The sequence below is a fragment of the Panthera leo genome, chromosome A2 (assembly GCF_018350215.1).
Source record: "Panthera leo isolate Ple1 chromosome A2, P.leo_Ple1_pat1.1, whole genome shotgun sequence".
Taxonomy (NCBI): Eukaryota; Metazoa; Chordata; class Mammalia; order Carnivora; family Felidae; genus Panthera; species Panthera leo.
In genome coordinates this window covers 98187427-98209236 of record NC_056680.1, presented here as the reverse complement: position 1 = coordinate 98209236, position 21810 = coordinate 98187427, and the positions used below count along the sequence as shown (strand labels likewise).

The 21810-nt window shown below is 41.3% G+C and overlaps 1 protein-coding gene across 3 annotated transcripts in view; it reads left to right on the top strand.

Moving 5' to 3' along the window:
• Positions 1-21810, top strand: part of SLC25A13 (solute carrier family 25 member 13) — a 183860-nt gene that overhangs the window by 102562 nt on the left and 59488 nt on the right. For 2 of the 3 annotated variants that reach the window (XM_042918240.1, XM_042918257.1), the window contains 6 exons: positions 5246-5392; positions 7486-7624; positions 8370-8463; positions 8688-8772; positions 12345-12432; positions 12927-13085. In XM_042918240.1, the coding sequence (XP_042774174.1) occupies positions 5246-5392; positions 7486-7624; positions 8370-8463; positions 8688-8772; positions 12345-12432; positions 12927-13085 (712 nt within the window). The remainder of the gene's footprint in view (positions 1-5245; positions 5393-7485; positions 7625-8369; positions 8464-8687; positions 8773-12344; positions 12433-12926; positions 13086-21810) is intronic. The other variant, XM_042918249.1, reaches the window with a different exon arrangement.

The window sequence follows — 21810 nt, the reverse complement described above, 5'->3', positions numbered from 1 at the left end:
GTCATGCATGATGTGTGGTTTTTACAACCCTGTATGTAGATACTGCAGGGGCTCTAAGATACATACACCCCTAATCCTCCTAGGAGTGTCATGATTGATATTTGACCTCTTTTCATTCCTGCTCCGAACTTCAGATTTTTGTCATCGTAACATATTGCTTCCATAACTCCTTCACTTAAAATAAATAAAATGAATTCCTTGACGTATGTTCCCCAGCCTGTAGTTGGACAGATATTGCCAGTGACTGGAAACGTACTACTTTATAGTGTAGCCCATTTCATTGCTGAACAGCTGGACAGATTAAATACTTTTGTGTTTTGTGCTAAAATCTGATCCCTATGTATTTTTTTCTCTGTTCATTTTTTTTTTTTAAAGAAATATAGAGAGCCAGTCTGACTTCTTTCTTTTACCTGATGGTCCTTTAACCTTTAAATATTTGAGTGTAACTCTTGGTTCTCTCATTGTTCTCTACTCCTCTGCTCATTTTGGAAATGACCGCAATTTTACATGTGCCCTGCCCCGTGCATACCAAATACTCTCTGTCTCACTTTTATCCCCCTGGGTTCAGATCTGGGAACCATCAGGGTCTTGGATCTACATGTATGTGTTAGGTTTTCTTTAAATAGCTTTAGAGGTGTCAGTGAAAAGCTTTGATTTTAAGTCACTCTGCCATCAATAGTAAGCCTGAATATTTATTTCAAAAGTCATTCATTCTCGTGTTAAGTATTTACAGAGTTTCTTTCTGTTGGCTCCCACAGGCCTCCTTATTTGTCTTTCTCTTTCACAGTCTCTTGCGGTTGTGAGTAGGTGAATAAGGCCAGGAGAAGAAAGCCTTTAGATTTGGTTCCCCTTCTCCATGGTCTCTGCTGTTGGGAAAACAATCCTAGCACTCTGCGCACACAGAAGACTTTTTCCTTAATGAAAAAGTCTCAGAGATGTTATTGTTTTCTCATGAAAGCTGGCAATGAAAAATCTAGATCATCAAGAATAATTTAAAAGCAAACTAAATTTTTGTCTTTTCGTAGTTATTAAGATTCCTGTCAGATGTATTTTGTAGTTAGATTCCTGACAGCAGCATTATTCAGGCTCCCCAGGTGGTGTGTTGGGGTGTTGGGAGCATTGTCAGTGGGCACAACTGCCTGGGTTTGCATTCCACCTTCACTGCTTCTGGTAAGACCTCAGTTTCCTCAACTGCCACGATGAAGTTCATAAATACTGCCCATCTCCTAGGGTTGCTGTGAGCAGTGAGTTTATTACTGTCAAATGCTTTAGAAAAGCATCTGGTGCATAATATTTTTTTTTCAATATATGAAATTTATTGTCAAATTGGTTTCCATACAACACTCAGTGCTCATCCCAAAAGGTGCCCTCCTCAATACCCGTCACCCTCCCACCCCCCATCAACCCTCAGTTTGTTCTCAGTTTTTAAGAGTCTCTTATGCTTTGGCTCTCTCCCGCTCTAACCTCTTTTTTTTTTTTTCCTACCCCTCCCCCATGGGTTTCTATTAAGTTTCTCAGGATCCACATAAGAGTGAAAACATGTGGTATCTGTCTTTCTCTGTATGGCTTATTTCACTTAGCATCACACTCTCCACTTCCATCCACGTTGCTACAAAGGGCCAGATTTCATTCTTTCTCATTGCCATGTAGTACTCCATTGTGTATATAAACCACAATTTCTTTATCCATTCATCAGTTGATGGACATTTCGGCTCTTTCCATAATTTGGCTATTGTTGAGAGTGCTGCTATAAACATTGGGGTACAAGTGCCCCTATGCATCAGCACTCCTCTATCCCTTGGGTAAATTCCTAGCAGTGCTATTGCTGAGTCATAGGGTAGGTCTATTTTTAATTTTTTGAGGAACCTCCACACTATTTTCCAGAGTGGCTGTGGTGCATAACATATGTTCACTAAATGCTATTAACATGGTTGTAATATTGGCTAAGGTCATGGCTTCATTTCTTCACCCAGGAGAAGAAATAGTCACAACATAAACAGATGTCCTTCACAAGACAACCCACATCTTCTGTAGTCTGCTTTTAGTTTGAAGAAACACTTAGCTAAATGTTTTCACTATATCCTACTATTTAGAGAACTGTGTACAGTTAGCTTCTTGCTTTTCGTGGAATTTATGATGTCCTCAGTCTTTCAGAGCTGTTGGAAATGTATTCTAAAGTTGTTCATTAGAGTTCAGAGTGTGTTCATGTTCTGTGATCGAGGGATCCCTGCTAGTAAATGCGTAATTCCAAAGTGTAGGCACGGAAATGGGTAGTGACACCATCCTTGCTACATACAGATCACTCCCTGTTCTGCCACATGAGCATCCACCCCCACTGTGATGTCTGTTCCCCACTTTGAAATTTCGAGCAGGTTGGTCTTAGTCTAAGTTCTAAGGAAATGATGTGGCCAGGAATTCTGAGAAATGGGGTGGTCAGGGAAAGGGATGCCATTTTTGCTGTCATGGTCTGAGGATCCCTAAGACTAGTTGAGTTATAAACTAGGGAAATGATAAATAACTGAACATACCTTCTGCCGTTGTTGAGAGTAATCTTGCCTTACAATAGCTTTAGCAGTGGGTCTGGCAATTCAAAGGAGACTGTTCATTTACTTCCAATTGAATACATACTGTGGTCATTTTTCACTACAGGGTGTTTAACAGTTGGTTTCTTCCTCTTAAATTGGAGGCACTTGTACAGAGAACCCCTTTTTGTTCAGTGGAATGTGATTTCTTCATTCAATTGGTTTTATAGACTACCTATCATTGAAGATTATGGCTGTGGTTTATTGAGTGCCTAGTATGTCTAAAGTATTCTGCCTCCACCAGGAGAGGAATGAACAGGACACAATCTCTTTTCCCTAGCAAGGTGAGGGAAACACAGGAATCTAAACAACTGATTCAAATAAGAGGAAATAAGACAAGTCTTATAATTGAGGTTCAAGCAGGGAGCCACATGATCAGATCAATTGTTTTCAGTTAAGAGACCTACTTATATTTACTTAAGTGGTGGCATTTGAGCTAAGCCTGGAGGAAGTGGTAGGATTTCAGGAACTAGAGAAAGAGGCTGCAGTCTACACCGGGAGGAGGGAGGAGTGTGGACAGAGGTAGGAGTGTGTGGAAGCACTGGAAGGGCTGAGCATGGGTACTAGAGACCAGGCTGAGAGTAGCTCCTTTCAGGGTCTTGGGTTTAGTGATGTGTGATTTCATGGTCTTTACAAGATGTCCACGTGGAGGTATACTCTGAACCGTTATGGATTCTGTTCCCGCAGATAGTGGTGGGAGACTGGGATCTGAGAGTCAAGCCTTCTGAGAAATCCTTGAGACCTAGGGGAGTAGAGTAAGGAGACTTGAGGACAGAGGGCTGACAGATGCCTCCCATTTAAGTGGAAGTGGTAAGGGAAGTGGAAGGGAGGTAAGGGTCCCATAAGAGACTTTGGGCAGGGACAGGCTCGGATCAGAACTGGCAGATGCTGTGACTGAGAAGAGGCTTTTGAGTAGGATAAAAACTCTGATTCTGACTATTGTATTGTCTTTTAAAATTTTTTATTGTAGACATTTTCAAACTATACATAAGTAGAAAAGTATATTATACTGTGACCCACCATGTCCCCATTGTGCAGCTTCAGTTATTATCAGTATTTTATCAAGCTTCCTTCATCTTCCTTCATCAAGCTTCCTTCATCTTCCTCTTTCAGGGGAAAGAGAAGGGAGATAGGGGACTTTTAAGCACCATCAGGCTTGTATCACTTCTGCTGAGCTTTAGTTTGCACTACGTCATAAGGACAATTTGTTTTTATACTACTCTAAGTCATTATCTAGCCAAAGTTTAAAAAAAATAGAGAATAGTAATTCTCTGTCAGCCAATTAAACTTCTTTTTGTTTAAATAATTTGAAGTCCTTGAAAACCACATCAGCAGTGCTTTTTAATTCCATAGAGATTAGATCTTACTCTTTTTATTTTCTTTCTTTTCTTTCTTTCTTTCTTTCTTTCTTTCTTTCTTTCTTTCTTTCTTTCTTTCTTTTCTTTTTTGAGAGAAAGGTGGGTGGAGAGGGGCAGAGAGAGGGAGAGAGAAAAATCCCAAGCAAGCTCTTCACTTGGATCACAGAGCCCGATGCAGGGCTTGAACCCACGAAATGTGAGATCATGACCTGAGCCAAAATCAAGAGTCTGAGGCTGCAATGACTGAGCCACCCAGGCGCCTGGAGATAAGATCTCACTCCAAGGGCGCGTTTGGGAAACAGGCGGTGTCGTGAGGAAGATAACAAAACGTTGTCTGTGGAAGGGATGCCTCTTCTACATGGCACGTGATGCGTTTTGATGGGAGGCTGTTTATTTTGTATGTACGCTTACTTCCTGTGAATAGCACTGGACATCTAAATCAAGCTTCCTGTCTTTAGATCATAGGACTTACAATAATAGTGGCAGTTTTGCCACCTCTGATCCACATACCATTCAGTTCCTAATCCTGGAGCAGGGGTCCTTATTTGGGACCTGTGGCCATCTCCGGAGACTTTTTTTTTAGTAAGCTTCATGCCCAGTGTCAGGCCCAAGACCTGAGCTGAGATCAAGACTCAGACGCATAAGCAACTGAGCCACCCAGGCGCCCCAGCCAGAGACATTTTTGACTGTCATGCTCTTGGGCGTGAAGGGGCTACCATCATTTAGAGGAAGGAGAGAGGAGAGGGATGCACAGGGCAGCTCCCCATAACAGAGGCTTAACCTGCCCCAAGTACTAGTAATGTCAAGGCTGAGAAACTATATATTAGCAGAATACCCTATTTCAGAGGAGAACCGCCCTTTTTAGTTTGGTATTACATCACATGTTTGTGTACCAGGTTACTAATAAGAATTTTTCTATCTCCTTTGGAGAGAGGTTAATGTCTTCTAGATGTTTTTCATTGGATCTCCTGTATCATCTAAGTTGGGTTTGGCCATATCTTTGGGCCTACCAAACTTCATTCCAATTTTTGTTTTCTTTGTGTCCTTGGACTCTAGCAGAGCATGGAAGTGATTTGGTTTCTCTGGGTAGGAGATTTCAGGTAGAATGCATTTTCTGAAGACATGTTCATTGGTCTGAGCAAAGTTCTCTCTTTGGAGGAAGATGATAGCTTGAAGGTGTTATTTCACAACAGGTGAGTCTTGTTAAGTCAAGATATGATCTATATTTCTTCACCCTGATTTGAAATTGAGCAGTCTTTTGTAGTAATTGAGAAACATAAATTATTCCACTTTCATTTTTTGTAGGAAATACAATTGGAGCATGCAAAGCAAGCCTTTGTGCAAAGGGACAATGCCAGGACTGGAAAAGTTACAGCCATTGACTTCCGAGACATCATGGTTACCATCCGCCCCCATGTTTTGACGCCTTTTGTAGAAGAATGTCTAGTAGCTGTAAGTTGTAACTTGACCTAATGAAGCAGTTTATTTTACCTGGCAAAAGCTCGGTAAATAAGGGATTATAAAAACAATTCTTAAAAATTATGTAGAGTTTTTCAATTAAAACTAACGTTTTCTTAATGTGATCTCATATATTATCAGACTTCCCGACAGGGTATGTTTTGGCTAGTTTTAGTGGGTAGGTTGATTTGTTACCTGGATAATATAGAATATCTCAAAGAAACGTGTGAACTGGGTTTTTAAAAAAAGGTAAAAACAACTTTATGATTTCATGTTAATTTTGCTTTATATCCCAAAGTATGTCAATATGTCATATTGTCATAGGTCATATGTCAAATGGTAATCTTCACTTTTATCTATTCTCCAAGGCAAAATTTTTTTTTTAAAAAATAGTGCATGCAGATGTATTTCTTTGGTCAACAGAGCAGAATCTCTAAACTTTAGATTCACTCACTCATTCACCATGTGTGTTTTGAGGCAACAGTGACACATAGGATGGGTGAGCCCCGTTCCTGTGTTGTAGCTTCCATGCCAGTGGGTGCCCAGCCCCTCTCCCTACCTCATGGACCTGGAAGGTATCCTATAACATTCTCTGCTGGAGGTTCTCAAGCCTTGGTCACAAAGCATAAGAATCACCAGGGATGCCTTCCTTTTTCTTAAAATTTTTTTTAACATTTATTTACTTTTGAGAGAGAGACAGGGCATGAGTGGGGAGAGGCAGAGAGAGAGGGAGACACAGAATTGGAAGCAGGCTTCGGGGTCTGAGCTGTCAGTACAGAGCCTGACGTGGGGCTTGAACTCATGAACTGCGAGATCTCATCTGAGCTGAAGTCGGACGCTTAATCGACTGAGCCACCCAGGCGCCCCAGGGATGCCTATTAAAAGTATAGATAACTAAGTTTTCTTCCAGGCCTATGGTTTTATCATCTACAGGTGCTGAGGTCCTAGAATCTAATCTCGAAAACTTCCCAGATCATTCTGACAATCACACGGTTTGGGAAACCCTTACACTGTGGTTTGGTAGTCCCGGGGAGACTTTTGGGGTTTTTTCACCATGCTCTGGGTTTCCCACAGTGCTTACCATAGGCAGGAACTCAGGATAGCTTTTCACCTTTTTTTCCCCTGGTGCCTCTTTTTGGAGGCATGGAATTCTGACAAGGCCTTTTCCACTCTGGCACTGTGTTAATCTAACTCCCTTTCTTGCCTTCCTCCTACCCTTCGCTACTCCATTTTAAACTCTTGTATCAGCTATTTTAAATGATTACTAAGTGAAGATTTATGTGGTTGTTACTTTATAAATAAGTGCTTTCCTAATAAAAATATTTTGCCTTGTTAGGGAAGGATAGAATTTGAAACCCCAAACTGAAGTTCCATTCATAACGGACATGCTATCTGTTTCCCTTGCCCCCCCTTGTGAAAAAAATACGGTTTCTTACAAATTCCGATTATCAGAATTCTGACCAGTTTTAACTCCTTTCAAAGCACGTGACATCTCATAATTTTATCGTAATACGCTTGTTTGCTAGAAATCCCACCAATGTAAAGTCTGTACTTAAATGATTATTTATTGCTAGTTATAAGTAACATGACAGATCATGATATTAATGTTGGCTTGACCACTTTTCATACTGTGTTTGTGTTGGAATAATATAGTTTTACATGTATAAGCACACACACATGTGTATGTGTATGGTGTAGTTGTGCATGTCTGAGCCTCTCAGAATTGCTCATTAGATGAAATAAACAAACTTATAAAACATTTCCAATTGAAATTTGAACTCTGTAAATTACTACTGGTCCTGTTGTTATAATCCTACACATGTATTTATTTAGTGTTCCAGGACTTATGTGTGGAGAGTATAAGCTCTGGTCGTGATTAGTTGCAGTTACTTTTAAAATTCACTTATAGCTTTTTTATTTTTTTTTTTTAATGTGAAAGGAAAATACTTATGGCCATTTCTTTTCAGACATGCATTCTTGATTACTTCCAAAACTAGCATTTGATATATGTACTTCAGAATCTTCTTCATTCTATAAATCTTTTGTTTATTGTTCTTCTCCCATCTCTTATTTTCCACTTATTTGAGGCTGCTGGAGGTGCTACGTCCCATCAAGTTAGTTTCTCCTATTTTAATGGATTTAATTCACTCCTTAACAACATGGAACTCATTAGAAAGATCTACAGCACTCTGGCTGGCAACAGGAAAGATGTAGAGGTGACTAAGGGTGAGTGAGAATAAGTCTGAATTTTTGCCTGCAAGTATCTTGGTATATTATTATTAGGGTGAAGAAGGCAACGGAGAGTTTATGTTATAGATTTTTCTATCCCATTGACACATCTTAACCATATGGTACATGTGTGTTCTCCATCCTTTGATCTGACAAACAAAAGTAAAACAGTCTTCAGCAGGTTTTAAATAAACTGAAGACAGTCTTTGAATGAGGGAACCATGCAAAATTTCTTAAATGTTTTCAAATCATGCTAAAACCTGAGCTAAATTTGCAGCCTCTAAAGTGGCCTTCAAAAGTACGTGAGGAATTCCATAAACTTACACTGGTGACAACCTCAGAACAATATATCAGCGTTAATAGGATTTTTTTTCTTTTAACTGAGAAGTCCCTTAAGAATCCCACAGCATCATTAATAGAACCTCCCAGGACAGATGCAGGTGAAGCTTCATACCTGCTTCCTTGTTTTCTCGGACCTGCGATTTCAATAACATACTGTGTCATTTTTTCAAAGCCTTCAGATGAGACAGAAAGCGTTTAAGGTCAATATTAGAGAAACTGTTCTGCACACTCCTTCCAGATGAATGAAAGAATTGCAAAAATTCTTACCCTATTTGGATTTACTTGAATTCTGTGATAGTAAAGTTTTGTGATGTTCACTCATTCCAGTGCCTTGAGTTAATGCTGCATTTAGTGGCTATTCCTTGTTGAATCTTTCCCTTTTAACTCTTTTTCCATACAGAGGAGTTTGTTCTGGCAGCTCAGAAATTTGGTCAGGTTACACCCATGGAAGTTGACATCTTGTTTCAGTTAGCAGATTTATATGAGCCACGGGGGTAAGTTGGCCTTTTTTTTTTTTTTTTTTCTAATTAGCTTAATAAAAGGAGGTTAGGAGTTGGGGGTGGGAGGAGGGCAGCAAACTGGGAGAAAAAGAAGCCAAATTAAAGAGGACTCCAAAATATGGGAAACAAACAAGGGAACGTTTTAAAATTCCATAACACGGATTTTAATGAACTTGTATTTTGTTGTCGCTTGTGCTTGTTTTTTTGTTCCCCTCCAGACGTATGACCTTGGCAGACATTGAACGAATTGCTCCATTGGAAGAGGGCACTCTGCCTTTCAACTTGGCTGAGGCCCAGAGGCAGGTGGGCAAAGGGAGCAGACTTGCTCCCTTATGTTTCTGTAGTAGGGCACCCCCAGACCCTTTCTATTTGGTGGTGCCTTGTTGGTGCTGGTGTCTCACCTTCCAATTTAACATCTTGCACCAACAGTCCAGACGATTTCCAAAGGCTGCAAAGAGAAATTACTTTAGAAAGGTTCTGATTAATAGACACTAGTTACTTTAGAAGATGGGGTGATTTCCTAACTGCATGCAAGTCTACCTCCCTTCCCCCCCACCCCCCCCAAAATAGACAGAAGCTCTTTTCTTCTTCCCTAAATCTTGTGTTGAGAGATGTGGGACAGAAGTCCCATTTTGGTGTCGCTGTCCCGGCGAAGCGACACATTGCTCACGGCAAGCTGCCTTTGCTCCGAAGAGAAGAACTTCATCAGCTCATCGTGTAACTGCCGTGCCTTCCGTTTTTCTGAATATCAAAATGAGATAATTTTGTTTAGTCTGGAGTAATAGTTTGAAGGCTTTTAGACTTCTTTTCTCTGTGAAAGGATTCATAAGTTATGTGGAAACAATTTGAGGAATGCTAAATTTTATTTTATGGTTAACAGAAACCAATCTCTTGAAGTCATGAGAGTCAGAAACTTAAGACATGGGCCCTCCTCATTTAACTCTTGCCCTACTCTCTATAGATCAGGATTAGAGAATAAAAGCTTTCATAGCATGTGTTGTGCTTACACGATGTTTGTAAAGTAAATCCAGTCACAGACGAGCGTCATTTTAGAAAAATACCTCCTTTAAGCAAAGCCATCTCTGAATCCTATGAGACTTAACAGTTTTTGGCTTGGAGCTCTGGGTCTGTACAGAGACGCCAGTTTGACCACAATGGGTTGATGCGGGCTGCATTTTTAGGACTGGCAGGCCTCGAGCCAGCACCCCTTCTTTCAGCCCCCCCTCCCCCCCTCCCCCACGCTGAATGCACTGGCAAATTTTGTGTGCAGCATGTAACTCAAAGTGGTGGGTGTGTGCTCAGTAAATCCTAACTAGGCACCTCTGGAAAACCAGCTGGCTGTTGTTAAAAGAGGGAGCTGATTTCCCTGAGTGCAGGAGAGAGAAGTGTATAATCACGTGCAGCGGTAGAAGCAACATTGGTCTCCTCCCTTTGATTTTTAAACACTGCTTACCAGATGATTATCTCTTCGTCTCTATGTGACTGGCTGTTATAGAAATTTGGGGATTAAGAAAAAGCAGAGGTTTTTTTTTTTTTTCTTTTTTTTTTTAAGCTTCCTTCTGTCCTCCAGCTGACAGTGGTATCCCACAATTTTTCCTTTGCCCTCTGCAACTTTTGAGAGATTTTGAGAGATTTTGGTGGGTGCTCATTGATACTGGCCATGCAAGGGTTAGACGAGATTGATGAGATTTACAGCAGGAAATGATTGGCTGCGGCTTAGAGGTGTAGAGCAATTCACAGTGGCCTTGCCTGGAATATTCTTTGCTATGTGAACACCAGTAGGCCTGATAACATTGACAGGACTCACGCAATGGAGGTCATCCACCTGGTAGGCTCTGTGCTACCATTTATCCTCAACAGAGGAGTGCAGGAATAGGAATCTTTCTTGTCTCATGAGCTTGCTACATTTCGAGCTTCAGAAAAGTTACATGAAAGTCTGGGATTTTGTTTATTTTGTCTTTTAGATGAAGAATTAGTGGTAGCTGTACATCTGCCTCCCCCACCCCCATCCATTATTTTCAAAATACTTTCACTCACTATTTTGATGCCAGAACCTTTCTGAGTATTACCTGTTTATATCTATATAAGAAGTAGTGCCTTTCTTAGGGATGCATTTGTCAAAATGAGGGTTCTCGTGATTTCCATCTAAGCAGAGATAGAACTGGAAACACCCCATAGCATTTGCAGAAGAAATGTTTTACATTCCTGAAGATGCATATTTCTATGTAAAGCTATTTTCAGTTAAGTGACTCTAAAGGAGATTCCAAGTTATCTCATTGTATTAGAATTGTGTTACATTGACAGCAGCTAAAATTCAGTGGGTTGATAGCTGGGGTTGGTAATTATTTTCATTGTTCATTTATTTTAATTATCATGACTTTTGGAAAAACAAATTTTACTGAATGTATTTATTCATTCAACAGGTATTTATTAAGCACTATGTGCCACCCTCATTTGACAACTTTATATGACATAAAATTACTTGTATTTATGTAGACAGAAAAATGCAGTGCTCTAAAATGTTTTGGCATCAAAAACACAGTAGGGATAATAAGGTCCAAAGAACAAAAAAATAACAACTGACTGGCCTGAAGTGTGAATTTAGAAAAAGTGGGTAAAAAAGAGGAGAAAGTAACAATTACCTGCAAGACAACCTCCTTGTTAGGTCCACTGTAAATATTTTGAGTTATCTTTGGGTATTGAGATAGCCAAAATGTTTTAATGTGTTTTTATATGCATACACATACCCACAAATAATGTTGAATAGAAATAACATATTGCACGTGGTCTTTAACATTGTTCTTAAAAGATTATGAGATATTTCAAACATTTATAAAGTTAAAAAGAATCATATCCTGAATACCTGTCTACCTGCTGTATTCTTTTTAACCTGTTTTCACTTTATAATACCTTATGAACATTTTTCTTAACATTAAGAACATTTTACAATGACATACAATTTCATTTTAAGGCTGTAACATTTTTTAAAGTTTATTTATGTAATCTCTACACCCAGTGTGGGGCTCAAACTCATGACCCTGAGATCAAGAGTCGCATGTCTCCAACTGAGCCAGCCAGGCACCCCAAGGGTGCAACATTTTTAACTGGTCCTCTCTTACTGGACATTTAGGTTATTCTCAGAGCTTTTGCTCTTAAAACAGTGTTGCTTTTTAACATTCTGTTAGCTTGATCCTTGTTTACATACATGATTGTTTTCTAGTCTGATTTTTTATAAGTAGACTTGCAGGGTCAAAGGTTATGTACAAGAGTTTGGGTGTATATTACCAAGTTTCTCTTCAGGTTTATTCTAGATTAAATGGCAGGTTTGAGAAGCCCCATTTTTATCAACTCTTGCCAGACTGGGTGTTGCCATTAGAAAAGAAACTGTAGTGACAGATGTAGTTAGATTTATCATGGTGAACACTTCACAGTGTACCTCAGTGTTGATTCACTGTGGTTTACACCTGAAACTAATACATTGTATGTCGACTATACTTCACTAAAATGAATAAACAAAAACCTCCCAAACCTGCCAGTTTGCTTGATGATGAATGATGTGCCATTAATGTTTTTAAGTTTGTGTCTTCTTGATCACTAATAAGAATTAAACATTTGAAAATAGGTTTATAACATTTGGGGGGGGGGGTACATAGTGGTTTTCATTTTGTTCAAATTTGATTTTCAGCACTAACAGCAGTAATAGCTTTTCCTTAATTAGAACAACAGAATCTAACCCTACCTTCCTCTTTGATGTTTCAGTTCGTGTCCTGAATTTGGAACCCGGTGGGCAATTTAAAAAAATCATATGTGCTGATTTCTGTTCTGTCCTTCTTTCTGTCTCCTGTCTCCCCTCCCTGATTCCCATGTGTGCAAAGAAGAAGGCCTCCGTCGACTCATCCCGACCAGTTGTCCTGCAGATTGCAGAGTCAGCCTACAGGTTTGGTCTGGGTTCCATTGCTGGAGGTTAGTCATGGATGAGTGCAAATTTTTCACTTTTATTATGCCTCTGATATTTTTTTCTCTGATTTCCACCTTGCAGTATTAAAGGACAAAGCCTTCTTTGGTCTTTCCAAGCCAGTTACCTGTCTTCACCCCTGAGATGGAACAAGAGCAAAGGGAACTTCCCCCCATACCTGCATGTGATCAGGGACTTCGAAGTGGCTTTTTCTCTTACTTATCTCTTAGCATCTACTATAGGCTTTTTAAAGATGGGTGAATAAGGTTAGGCTGTAGGTAATGCGTAGGTAAAACTTTGAACTGTCTATGACATCATTTTATCAGAGACACTTGAATGAAAATCCACAATTGTTTATTAGGAAAATGAGTACAGTTTTAAAATCCGTACATGCAGAATTTGTTTCTTTCCTCGATCAGGCTTCTCTTTGATGTTAACTACCTTCCCCTTTCCTCTGACTGACCTTTCTTCCTTCTGAAATACTGGTTTTATTTGATTTTAGCTGTCGGAGCCACTGCCGTGTATCCCATCGATCTTGTAAAAACTCGAATGCAGAACCAACGATCAACGGGCTCTTTTGTGGGAGAACTTATGTATAAAAACAGCTTTGACTGTTTTAAGAAAGTGCTACGCTATGAAGGCTTCTTTGGACTGTATAGAGGTTAGTGCCATGTGCTGAATTCATGTAAGGTGAAATAGTAGCCGAAGGTTTGGTTTTCCATCTGTGTGCCTGAAAAGTATTAGGGAGACTGCATTACAGTGGAAATGCAGCAGATTCTCAATTATCCATGCTAATGGGAGTAGGCTGGAGGCATCTAGGGCATGGCTAATCAAAACAGCCCATAATCTGAAAGCCATTTATATTGCTCTGTAGTATATTTTATTTCTTAAAATAATTATTTTTTATAAATATCTTCAGTGGGTTTTTTAAAAGGCTTATATTGTTTGTCTTCTTGAAAGAATTCCACTCACCACCTAAGAGGGAAAGGCATCTTGGGGACAGGACTGAGCCTACTTGGGATTAATGATTGTCCTTGAATATACCACATAAAAGTCTGTCAAGCGGATAACCAGGGGTTCAGTGGAGCCCTCATTTACTGCCTCTTAGTTAAAGTTGCCCCTTCCTTCCTCTGACTCTGTACCCAGTGGAGTTGATTCACACGCCACTCTAACAGGGGGTCCTGTCCCGCTTCATCTAAGCCCTGTCCTTCAATCATCTAAGGTTCACGAAGCAATGAGAACAGTAGTGAGATGTAAGTCATCACTAATAGAAAAGATCCCACAGGTCCTGACTACCCTTCCATTGGCATTGGCCTAAAGAGGCTTGACTTGGCTTCCCCACCTCTCTGTATTGCCTTAGACAAAGAGAAAAGAAGAATTTTGCATCAGCTAGAATACAGTATTGCAGGGCGGTTCCAGCTGAGCCACTTTGCCATTTGGCAACTGCGCTACTGGTGGGGTCTTCCCTGCCTTCCAATGCTTGCTGTAGAAGAAAATAGTATTTAGTACTCTGCAGAGACAGACCTTGAAACTGGCAGTCATGTAGACCTGGGCCTGTAGGCCTCTTCTGCCATCTGCTGACTCTAGTCTTCATCTTAAGCACACAAGTTTAAAAAAAAAACAAAGACCCCTCTTGAAATCTCTCACCTTAGAAACTAAGAGGTTTTAAACTCCAGAGAAGGTCCGTTTTGCAGGTTCTATTGTGTAGGTAGATAACTCCCATCAAAGGCCTTTTGATCTTTTCTCTGCCCTCTTTCCCTCACCCCCTGCCTCTTCTTACAATTGAGAAGGTCTTTGACCCCAGGTGATTGATGATGACCCTTACAGGGTCACTGCCTTCCATTTGAAATACTTTTCTCTCCTGGTGACAACAAACCTCACAGATGAAATGTCTCCCAAGTAGTACAAGGTTAATGTCACAGTGCCTGCTTTGCAGTGATTCGGGCAAAGGCTGCCACCTTACCTGTCCGTGTGGATTTTCTGCCTGGAGACATTTGAGCCTCAAGCCAGAAGGAGGACCGAACCTTGTCTGTTGCTTCACAAACTACTTTTATGGCCTTCTCTTGGTATTGGATTTAAATGTCAAGAGTGCCTTTAGGATTGTGAGAAATACTTTTTGTCCTGCTGAATTTCTTTAATATGCTTGTGTTGACCTGGTTTGATTTAACATTGAGTCCCTTCTCTTTCCTCTTTGACCAATGTGACAAATCTTGATTCTTGGTTGCATCTGGATTTTCTTCCTTGACCTATTCTTTTAACCCCATAGACAGAACAGCTTAAAGCATACCTGAGTACTGGCTACTGGGCTAATAATACAGGCTATCCCACAAACCTCTTGCTATTTCAGTGATTACATCTGTAAGATGAGGGGGACTGGTTTTAACTCTTAAGGGAAGGGGAGTCAGCCTGCCTACTAGAGACGGAGGTTCACTTTGAAAACCAAAGAGGCAGTCCTTACCTTTTTCCTGGTTTAGAAATTTAAGCCATTTATCTCATCTGTTTTGGGTGCCTGAACCCTAATGGGTTCTCTATCAGAGGATGCTAAATAAATAGACTGTGAGTCTAAGAGTACTTCTGGGAGTCATCTGTATTTATTTCCTCTGTTTTCTAGTAAATAATTATAAAGCAACAGATCTACTGTAAAACCTTGTTTGGCTTTGTTCTGTAGTTTGGATCTTGAGAGCAAATAGATGATTGGCAGTTCAGGTTTAAAAAAAAATGACTTATAATCTTGCTTTCTAAAAATGACCTGTTCCTCTTATTGACTGGTTGGGGACCACTTCTTAGTGCCTTACACATAATCATTAATTAATAATAATTGTATGTAACTGCTTATTTGTAAATGCTGGGCGAGAGAGAGCAGATGAAAATGGGAATCTGTCAGTACTAGCAGAAATTATAATGGAAACAACAAAGACCGGATGTATTCCTGGGAATCGGTATTATAACCCATGTGTACAAAGTCAAGATAGAACACAGCCTACATGAGATTCTTTGACTATAAATTTCTTATTAAATGTAATTTTACTGTTTACAAATTTTATTCTAGGGCGTCTGGGTGGCTCAGTTGGTTAAGCATCCAACTTCAGGTCAGGTCGTGATCTCGTGGTTTGTGAGTTCGAGCCCCGCATTGGGCTCTGTGCTGACAGCTCAGAGCCTGGAGCCTGCTTCAGATTCTGTGTCTCCCTCTCTCTCTCTGCCCCTCCCACACTTGGACTCTGTCTCTCTCTGTCTCTCAAAGTGAATAAATGTAAAAAAAAAAAAAAAAAAAAAAAATTAAAGATTTTATTCTAGGGGAAACTTAAATTTCAATTTTGGGAATTTAGAATCGCCTCTGATAACGCTTCATCCAGCAGGAATGAGAAGGTGTCAGAGGACATCTTGGATTTATAAACATGTTTTGAAATATCAAGTCTATTTTTTCCTATTATGGAATTTTGCTTAATGTGTAATTTTTCTGCATCAATACATATATAATTGCTAATATTTCCTGAATAGTATAATTTGGGAATGTTGCATAAGTAAGGTCTCTCCCCCTATTTTAAAATTATCTTTATGCATATTTCAGAAAAAAGTTGACAGTTAAGCTTGAAAGAAGGTGCTTGCAGGGTGTATCTAATAGAAGGTTAATAAGCATCTCTCTTCCTCTCTTTTTTCCTTTTCTTTCCATAACAAGAATCCAGCTCTCTAAAGGGACACTGTTTTTGTACTGAGAAGTAATTCCTTGTGGCACTAAGTAATTCCTTAGTTCTTTCTAAGGAACTCTTGAGCACACTCCACCGCAGGTTGTTTTTCACTTTCCTCTCTCTGGCAGTCACCAGCATCTGCATGCGGTCCTGGAGGTTGTCCAGTGGTGAACAGGGAGTGAACTGGGATCACTGCCCCGGCGTCCAGAGGTGACTGATAATGCAGCTGTGGGGAGTGTCAGCAACCGCAGCAACTGTCCTCAGTGGACATGGTGCAGTCCCGTGCCCCACCCCCACCCCTGAGCGCCACGAGTGATTTTAGTGTTGGGGTTTCTTCCGTATGACTATCCATGTCTCTCTGCAGCTCCCTGTCCCCTTGTCTCCAGGAGTTTCTTATTTGGTGTGTGTTGTGGGGTGGGGGTGCGGGGGTGGGCAGGTCAGCAAGGATCCCCTTGGAAATCCTATAAGACTGACTCTACAGACCTCCTCTATTATGTAGACTACTTTCTTTACAAGAAAATGATCGATATTCCAAGGTTTTTCTATAATATTTGAAAATCAGACCCTCCAGGCTGAGTCTGTCTGTATGGAGGGAAATAACACCCAAGATAATCCAGATCTCCCTGAAGTGCTTATAAAAGTCTTCCTGTGTTTCCTCCCCACTCTGCAGCTTGATTTCATGCTCTCAGGTGTTTAAAATCCTTAATGAATTACCTCACAGTTCGTTTGGGTTGAATGAACCACGTGACCAATGAGTCAGTTATTAGCCTGCTGTGGACTTGGCATATTAAAGAGAAACGACTGTGAGGCACCTGGGTGGCTCAGTCGGTTAAGTGTCCGACCTCAGCTCGGGTCATGATCTTGTGGTTCACGAGTTGTAGCCCTGTTTCAGTCTCTGTGCTGACAGCTCAGAGCTGGGAGCCTCCTTCAGATTCTGATTCTCCCTCTCTCTCTCTGCTCCTCCCCAGCTCACTCTCTCTCTCTTTCTCTCAAAAATAAACACAAACATTTAAAAAAAATTAAAGAGGAAACAATTTATTGGGTAATCATCCCCAAATAAATGCTCTTGCCGGTCCAGGAATAACTGATTTCTGCCTTTAAACTTTGCTATACTCTCCTCCCTCAGATGTTTCAGGTAAAGAGATGAGCAGCCTTAGAAATTGGGAAATCCTTGGGGGAGGACCTTTGGGGAGAATGACAGATTCAAGAGAAATCAGAATCTATGAGAAATACTTCTTTTTTTTTTTTTAATTTTTTTTAATGTTTATTTATTTTTGAGAGAGACAGAGACAGGATGTGAGTGAGTTGGGGCAGAGAGAGAGGGAGGCACAGAATCTGAAGCAGGCTCCAGCTGTCAGCACAGAGCCTGATGCCGGGCTCGAACTCACGAGTTGTGAGATCATGACCTGAGCCGGAGTTGAATGCTCAACCGACTGAGCCACCAAGGCGCCCCAATGAGAAATACTTCTTAAAGGAAGGTTTTTGTTTTTGTTTCTGTTGGTGGAAAGAGCTATAAAGAAAACCTGCCAGAAAGAGAAATTCGATCATTTTATGAATTAAACTTAATTTGGAGCACTACTTAATCTGTGAGGTAACTGGCAAAATTAAAAAAAAAAAAAAAAATTTAATTAGACTACTGATTGTTGCAAAGTCTTAAATGGGTCTATTTCAAGTTGTCTGTGTAGTGCAAAAGCCAGTCGCCTTCCATCCTGGAATGTTCTCAAGGTGACATCTAGAGGATATTGTGATGATATCTCAGGAAGTTATTGATATGTTTGCATTCTGGAAGGAAGTTTTATCAAACAGCTAATTTAAGTGAGGCCTCTTGTGGTTAATGTCTCTACAGAAGGGAGTACCCAAATTACATGGGTCCATGGTGAAATTCCTTCTTGCGTAATTCTTGTGTATAAAAATAAATTAAAAAAAAATTCTAGCACCCAAATAATGGATTCGGGTTTCTACAACTGTTTTGCATAACTTAAGAACGCATGTGTTTTGGAACCAGCTACAGGGAGTCCTTGAACTGCGCCAGTCATGGGTGTCTGTCCACATCCAGCAGAGCTTCTAATGAGCACAAACTAGATTGGTTTGAACCTTATTTTTTTCAGGTAGTTTTTGCACATTTCAATTTAGGGTAATAAGGTTTTGAAAGGATCAGAAGGCAGATATTTGCTTCTAGGAAACTGTAAGCTTGGATAATCACATCTGCAGAAATCTACAGTGAGCCAACTGTACTGAGCACAGGGTGTTAACGTAGGAGGCAGAAAGAGCACAAAGTCAGACCAAGGTGGGTGGGTGTGTTGTCAGAGGCCTGACAGGGCCAGATGAGAACAGCAGCGAGCTTAGAAACTTGGGAAAGATGATGAAAAGATTGAAGGAAACGAAGCCCAGCAAAAAGGTTGAGTGAGGTAGCTCCAGGCCTCTAGGATGGTAATTTATAACCAGCTGCTGCCACTGCTGAGGCTGAAGCAAGGGGAGCGGATGAAACCTCGGCAGCAAGGAATTAGTTGAGCTGGAAGGAAAGATAAGCAGGAGTTGCCGTGTACCAACCATAGTGAAAAACTGAAGGAGGGGGATATGACCTTTCTTCCCAAAGATCTTCACTTCTAGGAAACCAGCCCCGGAAACAGAGGAGGAGTCAAAGGAACTGAATCCTTCCTAGACTATAATCAGTATCATTCGTTCACATTTTGACAGTCTCTCAAAGGCAATCTGAGCCATGGCTGAGATAGCAGATGGTTCTTGACATGTGCAGTAAAACACGTAACCCGGATGAGCAATCATTTACATCTGAACATCTGCACCATGCCCCACTCCCCCTGCCATTTCCCCAGCTCGACTGCACAGTCGAGGGTGGGGTTGGGGTGGTTCCCCAAGAGCCCGCTGCAGACCTGGAGTGAGCCCAATGCTCTGAAAGGGGATAGCCGAGGTTGAGGGGGGTGGGGTGGAAGCGCCTCATGCCTCAGGGCAATATGAGTCAAAGGTGGACAGACAAGTGTTTGGAGGGGGAGGGAGGAAAGAAAGCTTGAACAAGTGAAGAGAGAAGGCCATGGAACTAGGAGCAGGAATAAAAGCTGTGAGACTGGGTGCACAGAGTGCTGATAGGTCCAGAATGAAGGGTAATCTGATGTTGAAAGCAAGGAGGGGCTCTTTGGGAAGATGAGGGCAAGTGTGGTGGCCCCTGCGGGGAGGTCAGGAGGGTAAGAACGTAACATCAGAGGGATTTCCTCCTGGTTGAAACTAGATAACACAAGAAAGTGCTTCACATGCCTTTTGCCAGAGGAGCAGGGATGGTGTATGCCCTGATCTCCCCTACCGAACTCTGCTGTTCGGCTCTGCCCCACATGCCTTCTACCCTGTTGGACATGCTCTGCAGTACCTGTGTCCAAGCTGGGCTTGTTTTTGTCTGACCTGAGACAGAGATGCATCGGTGATGGAGATTCTTCCTTGTTGTGGCCCCTTGGTGTCTGTGCCCCCGCCCGTCTCCTCCAGCCTGGTCTTTTGGGATAGCTACTGCATGGTGGTAACCCTTCTCCGTGGACTGTCCGCCTGGCTCCCGACCTGCTTGCTGCTCCACCTGAGCCCAGTCCACAGTGCGTTCTCGACTCTGACTCGTTCACCAGGTTGTAACCTGCCACTTGGCCCTGCTGTTCGGTGCCTTCAGTGTTTTAAAGAGCCTCATATTCAGGACCCAGGAGGGGTGGGTGGAGGGATGATGTAGATGCCCACCATACATCCACCCTCCTTCTGTTGTGTGAAAGGGCCAGTCCATGCACGGTGCTAGCCCAGTGCCAGGCGGGACCCAGAGAAATGTCTTGGAACAGTCTGGGCCAGAAGAAAAGCCTTTACAGAGCAAAGGAGAAAATTGGAGCAGTAAGTCTACCAGAGTGAGCAGGGAAAAGCAGAGCACATGGGGGCTTGAGTGCCGTGGTGGAGCTGAATTCAGCTGAGTGCTGCTGCACAGTCACCAAATTCTTAGTGACTTGGGACGAGATGCTTAGCCTCCCTAGATGCCAGTTTCCGTGAAGGAAGAGGATAGTGATGATGGTGATGTTGATGAAGATAAGAACAGACTGCAACAAAAATCACTTCTGTGGTACTTCCTGTGTGTTTGGAGGGCTTTATGTATATGAACTGATTTCATCTTCAGAACTACCCCACGAAGATGGTACTGTGTTTGTGTTCATTTTATAGATGTAGAAACTAAGGTACAAAGAGATTGGGTAAGTTGTCCATAATCCCACAACTAATAGAGAACGGAGCCAGCATTCAGACGCGGCATCTGGACCCAGACTCCACACTCTTAATCACATGATTCTTCGGCTGCTCAGTAGAAATTGCATGGTAGAGAGTTGCTTATCTTCAGAGGTTGGACAATGTTTAACTTTTTTTTTTTTTTTAATTTTTTAATGTGTATTTTTGAGACAGACAGAGTGTGAGTGGGGGAGGGGCAGAGAGAGGGAGACGCAGAACCCAAAGCAGGCTCCAGGCTCTGAGCTGTCAGCACGGAGCCTGACATGGGGCTTGAACTCACGAACCACGAGATCATGACCTGAGCCGAAGTCAGATGCTCAACCGATTGAGCCACCCAGGCACCCCGAGCAGTGTTTAACTTTTTAACGGAAACATTTTATTTTAACTTAAAAATGTAAAGATATGTTGTTATTTCTATGCTACTTCCTTATCTTTGCACAGAGTAAGCAGGGTCCCTAGACACTCAGACCAGATGCGCCCTCACATCTTGGGCACAGATCTTCTAACGATAGGAATAATGCTATGAGGACAACATTATACTCCTTACTTAATTCTGGACTGTGAATATGACTCAGGCCGAATTGCCTCTTGTAAGGAGGAGAATCAAGGATATGCCTTGGACAGGTTGATGGTAGAAACATGACCTTTTTGGATACATTAAGAAGGTTGCGAGTAGCATCTAGCTCTTTGTATACATTTACTCATATGATTATTGTAATAAACCAGTGAGTCATCATTAGCATCCTTGGTTTTACCAGTGAGGAATCTAGAGTTCAAAAAATAACATCCCCAAGATCACTCAGCATGAAAAAGGTACAGACCTGGGAGTCAAGCCCAGGTCTCTCAATCTCCAAAGCCCAGGATCCAAGCCATTCATTTTGCTGCCAAGCCGTTGGAAATAAATAGCTTCAATTAGGAGCATTATTAATGAGTTTCTTTCCTAGTTCCTTCCAACTCTGAGACTCTATATTTCTGAAAGATTTTTAAGTAAAGAATAGCACAGTAGCCCTCTGATCCAGCATACTGCTCCCAGGAACCCCTTTTTGGGTGCCAGATGAAGCTGGAGTTGGAGGTTCCTGATGTGGGCTTCGTTCCCACATCTTCAGCTCAGTTCCCATTGGGTTGCAAAAGGGATAGTGTGATTTATATCTCAACCCCATGAAATTTGAAGACAAAATACTATATTAATATTGTACCCTGTAAATCTTTTCTCGCATTAGCAGCCTTCTGGTAAAGTTTGCCAAGGAAGCATTGCCATATGTGCTGATGGAGCTGAACTAAAATGAGAAGATTAGAAAACTAACCACACTAATAAATTTCATTTGAGGCACTTGGAAAATAGACTGCTGTTTTGACAAGTTAGAAACAACACACACATCCATTCTCTGTTTCTGATGGTTAAAATGAGTTTCCAGACTCCAACAGAAACATCTTATATTAGAAGCC